At 37.6% G+C, this 6,164-nt stretch overlaps 1 protein-coding gene across 1 annotated transcript in view; it reads left to right on the plus strand.

Annotated features, from left to right (window-relative positions):
- Window positions 1–5,577: 5,577 nt before the first annotated feature.
- The window catches only part of SPG20 (spastic paraplegia 20 (Troyer syndrome)), a 12,885-nt gene continuing 12,298 nt past the window's right edge, over window positions 5,578–6,164 (plus strand). Inside the window, 1 exon segment of the mRNA XM_009327717.1 lies at window positions 5,578–6,164. Coding sequence (XP_009325992.1) covers window positions 5,905–6,164 — 260 coding nt within the window. The 5' untranslated portion in view covers window positions 5,578–5,904.

A 6,164-nucleotide genomic window follows, 5' to 3' on the forward strand; every position in this document is an offset into this window, starting at 1 on the left:
CCAGGGAGAGCCGGGGGAGCAGCGCGGAGGGATGGAGTGGGGTGTGACCGGGCCGGGTTAAAGTAGCCATGATAATAATGTTTTTGAGCGGCTCCTTATGGATCTGAGAGGTTGTTTGTCAAAATACTTCGGAAGACTGCTCCTTGCATTTTGTCTTTTTAAAAAGATTCATGTCAGCCAGTTTGGGCTTGAGTTTTTTGTATACGGAAGAATCTGTTGGCAGTGATCAGAAACTGGCAGGCAGACTGCTAATGAAAAAGTATTAAATAGCTATCTTACATAACCCTAAATTTTCTGTGATGCTGTTAGAATCTTTGGCCGCAGAATGGTAGATCATGACAATGTCTTTGTACTTCAGTGCTGTGAAAAATGTAAGTGCTGGACAGCACAGCTGCATGATGAAGGGAATTACCTGCCCTCCTGGTTTCTCACTTTCCTTTTTAGAGAAGTACCAAGTAGGCACTCAGAGCCTAAAAGCTCTGCGTTGAGAGCATGTGAGGGAAATACAGACCAAGGAGTCAGGAAGGAAGTCCATTTATTTGGACAAAAAAAGGCTTGAGACAGCAGTAGTACCGAGAGGAGGAAAATTAGACATGCTGGCTGGCTGAATGTAGTGTTGAAGATTATGATAAATTTTTATGGAATCTTTCTATATTTTGTGTTTAATAGTGAATAAGCGACTATAAGAACGTTTTGATCAGTCTTTATGTTAGCGTTATGTAGGGGTTGCTGTGTTACTAGTCTTTATGTTAGCGTTACGTAGGGGTTGCTGTGTTACTAGTCTTTATGTTAGCGTTACATAGGGGTTGCTGCGTTACTAGTCTTTATGTTAGCGTTATGTAGGGGTTGCTGCGTTACTAGTCTTTATGTTAGCGTTATGTAGGGGTTGCTGTGTTACTAGTCTTTATGTTAGCATTATGTAGGGGTTGCTGCGTTACTAGTTTTTATGTTAGCGTTATGTAGGGGTTGCTGTGTTATTCACTGGACCATGTTAGCCTTAGTCTTAATTTTCTAGACTGTAACCAGACCACTTAGGCATTATTGTATATGAGATGAGTTATTTGACAACTTGACAAGGTAGATGAATATCTAGCTAACTTGGCAATGAAACTTATTTTAAGGTAACCTGAAGTGAACTGCCCTCATTATAATACTAAAAAACACACCCACAGGTCAAGAAGACCCTTGCCCAGGTGAAGACCCTTCCCCCGCGCAAGTGTAGTAACAGAAGAGAATGACATAACTGATATTATAATTATATGTAAATCACTAACCAATCATTGTAACTGGGAGCGTATGACCTCATAATTTTTGTGTATAAGTGTAACGGTGATCTAGCCATAGGTGTGCTTGATTTGTGGAAATTCCACCTTGCACCCGGCACCGCAATAAAGAATGCCTGCTTTCTAAAACTCCAAAATTGAGTCTTAGAGAGTTCTTCATCTGCCAATTTACGGTAAGAGTAGGTGCTGGGATATCGGCCTGAGAATATGGTGTAGGCTGAAATGTCAGAAGATGGGAGTTTACTGAAGTCTTCAGTAATTTTAAGAGAGTAACAGTTACCATGTTAGATCAGATCACTGACTTTCTCTGTTGTTTGGTCTTTGATATTATCTAGCCTTAGCTGCTTAAAAATTAGCAGTAGGCCACCACTTAATGAAAAATTTAAGGGCTACTGTAAACAATTTAAAGAAACTAAAAGCAAAAAAACATGACATTATCAGCTAGTACCTGGCTTGTATTAGTTTAAATCCTTTATAACATTTGTTTTAACTCAATTTGTTCTCTAAATTCTTGAAAGTTACTAATACTTTCTTAATTGCTCTTTCACTACAGAAATAAGACTTAATTCTGTCTGTGTGGTAGTTCTTCTTCATCCTCTTCATCTTTGAAATCAGTGGCTGATAGAAAACCAGTTCACATACAGGAAGAGCTCTTGGATTAAGGGATTTGTTTTGGTTTTGCTTTTTCCTCCCCTACATGCCCCAGGTTTCAAAAACAAGTCCTACCTCTGTCAGTCAGGATATTCAATCCTCTTAATAAGCTTTAGGCTTCCTGTTTACCTTCTGGCAGTAAGATCCACCATTGAGCTGTATTTCTGTAATATACATTATTTTTTAATGAAGTGGGGTTTGCTGCTTCAGAGGGAGGATGGTCAGCCAGATAATTGAGATGTTAGCTTACAATATCAAATTGAACTCAAGTTTCCCTGTTGCACTGTAGCCTCCCTTGGTCGAGTCACGTAAAACCACAGAGTATTATCTGTACTGATAAATAAAGAAGGGCCAAGGAATGAGCTCAAGCGATGGATTGATCTGTGATTTTCTGCAGTGCCTGTTAGCTCTTTTCTTAGCTCTGTTTTGGACCAGCTTTCTCCAAGACAAGTTCCTGTAAATCTTACTTAGTACTAAGTAGTACAGATCTGGGCCAATCTGTACTGGCCGTAGGACCAAAGGTTGGTTTGCGGCACTCTGGTATTTAGTAATACACGCTTTGCCATTCATTCCAGCTTTAAAACAGAGGAAATAAGACTCTGCATTGTACAGAAGTGGATTACAGATAAATACTAAAACATGCAGGACACTTAAATACTATATTAAGATCATACACTTAATAATGACCAAGGATCTTCCTTGCATATGATCAGATTTCTCTGAAACGGAACATTTAAGTAGCGTATTTCTTGTGTTGTGAGGGAGCAGTCCAGTTGGCTTATTTACTTTATACCATCCATTATTTTGTCTTAATAAATTAATAAGAATGAATTAAATTCAGCTCTTCAAGCTGACTTTTAGTTATCTTGTGTTAAACTTAAAATCTATTGTGAATTCCTTCTTCCATTTCCAAGTGCTTTGCCACCCAAATGCATAGTTTGTTGGTAACTATATTGTACATAAACTGCAAACTTGGGATGCTTCAAACAATGGCAGATGAGTTGTAACATTCCCGCTCTTCTGAATTGTTGAGCCAGCTTTTGTATCTCTGCCATGCACGGCCATGCACTAGTGCTGCGTATACACTGGTCGTGCTGACATCTCCGTTTTCTTACAGACCTCTTTTAGCATTAATAAAGACTGAGCTTTAGCCAGAACAGTGGTGTTGACAGTATGATGAGCGTACAGTAAATAGGAAATTAATTCACTATTAAGTTGAAATGTAGCTATGACTAGGATTTTACCTGATGTCTCTTCTTGTTATATACTAACAATCACTAGCAAAAGAATTACTTGAAATCTGTAAAGTATCTTTGCCTTAGCCTCCCCCAGCAAAAACAAATGAAAAAACATGAGGCAAAGTAGACTATGGTACTGCAATTGTGTTCACACAAATTAATTGTTCACTTAAAGCCTTAAGAAGGGACTTGTTACAGAATTAGATTCACGGGCCCTAAAAATGTCAAAACACTAAGTTTTGCTCATAAAGAAGTAAACTGTCACGTTAGGTTAAACTCTGTCTTTCTCAGTCTTCTAAACATTTTCTGTGTTTTGGAAACCTACAGTAATTTTTAAATCGGAGTTCTTTACTGTTAAATTGTTTTCTACCTTTATAACCCTCTTACAAGAAAAAATGGATTTTTCATTAGTAAATACAAGTGTTGACACAAGACGATGTGGTTTGGGAGTCCCTAGGGTTTTTTGCTAGCAAGTATTTTGACTACGCGTATCTTAAATGGTTAATGTCTAGGTCATAAATGTATGACATGGTTAAGTATAATCTTTCATGTAAGGATCCAGCTATATTCGCAAACTTGTTACGACGAGTTCTTTCCAATTACTTTCATAATTGCTTGCTGTTGTGCTGGTCAGAAGCACGCTTAACTTCTAAACTTGATGTCCTTGGTGGTTATTAAATATACATTTATTCTTATGCCAGTGTTGTTCTTCAGCTTAAATCAAAGATGTTGAGCCTGTTGGCAGCAGGTAACAGCAATCATCCAGAAAAAACTCCTCCAGCCCAAGATTTGGTTTTCTGCTATATGATGGGGAATGGGCAGCAAGCCTGGTGGCTTGAGTCGCTGGTGACCCGCTCCATGTGGGCTGCCTTCTCAAGCCATCCCTGTCATATTCCTAGCTACGTGTCTGTCGTTGGACTGAAATCACGCATCTCGTCTTTGCATGAAATTGGATTCTGTTGCATCGTAAAAACACAGATGTGTTCCAGATTACATGGCACTTCTGTCATGTGACTGCAGATGCATCAGTGACATAAGTGCTATCTGGATTTTGATCATAAAGGATCTAGGAGTAGAGCACAGCATTCCATCCTCGCCTCTTTAAAATCTTTTCATGACCTGCACTTCTTAAGTTTCTCTGTTTTTGTTGGAGTAGAGGAAGGATATTTTCCAGATTTTTTTTTTTTTTAAACTTTAGTAGTAGTTAGACTAAAATAAGAAGAGACATTAAATAAACTTAAATGTAGGTACTATTTCATGTTTTTAATAAAAGTTTGGATTTCAGTAGTTCTTTTCTTCTTTCCTGATTTACTTTCTTCTTTTCAGCCAGTTTATGTATGGAGACTAATCCAATCTCTTAGCCTTTGGTTTATTGGCTTAGTAAGCCAAACTTACCTCTGTCTAGGGAGAAGAAAAGTAATTGATTCACCAGCAATTTCAGTAGCTTTCTGCATGCCTCTTCCTGTTCTGGTGCAGCTTTCTTGAATGTGGCTCAGCGTTGTGTGAGGTCTCACCAGTGCTTTGTACGGTGGCATTAAAGCTTCTGTATGTGTAATGGAAGTATTTTTCTTTTCACGCTATGGATTTTACTTACCCCCACGTTTTCTATAGCTTCCAGTCATTGTGATTGACAGATGTCTCTAGATTTTTCTCCTTTCTTCCATCCAGCTTACATCATAGAATCAGTTTTTCTTAAAAATGCATGCTCTTTCATTTTTAAATAGTATCCCATTTTTGTTGTCCATGATCGTTACTCTGATTTTTCTGAATTGACAATGCCTCTCAACACTGTCAGCAAAAAACCTCACTGGATTTTTTTTTTTTTTTTACATTGTGTGTTGTAAACACTATCTTAGTCCAAGAATGATTTGTATTTGCTGCATTTGGCCAAGACTGAAAACCTACATTCAGTTAAAACAGTGATTTTTGTGCATTTTAAAGTTCAGATAAACCTATTGGATTCTTTTCTGCTCTTCAGTTGTTGAAATATATATGAGGCTGTTCGAGGAATATTCCAAAATAGAAATAGAACCTGCAACTTTTTGTACATACTGGTATTTCAGGTTTTTGTCACCTGGGGAGCAAGGAAGGGAAAATGCCAGTCGTCTTTCTCACTTTATAAACACTGTAAAGGAATTAATCTCTGTTTTCATTTTGTAAGGCATAGCTTTAACTGTTTGAAGTATTTCTTTCCAGTTCTGTGTCTATCTTGAAGTCTATCAAGATTTGTTTAAGTCTGTTGAGTGCTTTCCCTTAAATCATTTAAATAAAGATGTATTGAGTTTGTAAGTTCAGCCTTTATTTAAATAGGCAAAATGTTAACTGAATTTTTTAATACCCTAGAGACTTCTTTGGAAATATTATCAAAAGTAAAGTTACTTTTGTTTTAACTTTTTTTTACTCCACCATTTGCCACTGATCTTAATACTTTTTAAAATGGGAAGTTTAATATCAGGTGTATCCATATTCTTCTGATGCTTAACTTTTAAGAAATACCTGTCTGTGATGTAATTAGATGTGATGGTTATAGAGTTAAATTCCTTGCTGACTGAATCTGAAGTTTAATAGGAGATAACCACAACATACCAGACACTGTACCGAGCAACTAGCTTTCTGCTAATACAGGGAGTATAGTCATTGTTAGAAACCGGTTAGAAGATGTTTTATTCTAAGGTAAACTTTGTTTGGTTTCATCTGTGAATGCTCCTACTAATCTATTCCAATTTGCAGTAATGGAACAACTACAGGATCCAGTTATGCAAGAAGACGCAAATATTAAAGCCATTAATGAAGAGTACAGGAAAGCCTTTATTTTTATCAATAGAGGACTGAATACAGATGAACTGGGTCAGAAGGAAGAGGCAAGAAATTATTATAAGCAAGGACTTGACCACTTGCTCCGAGGAGTTAGCATTCCATCGCAGGGTCCTGCGTGCGTAGGGTCCCAGTGGGAGTCTGCCAGGCAAATGCAACAGAAGATGAGGGAGACCCT

This window comes from Pygoscelis adeliae, unplaced genomic scaffold (genome assembly GCF_000699105.1).
Source record: "Pygoscelis adeliae isolate BGI_AS28 unplaced genomic scaffold, ASM69910v1 Scaffold14, whole genome shotgun sequence".
NCBI classification, from domain to species: Eukaryota; Metazoa; Chordata; class Aves; order Sphenisciformes; family Spheniscidae; genus Pygoscelis; species Pygoscelis adeliae.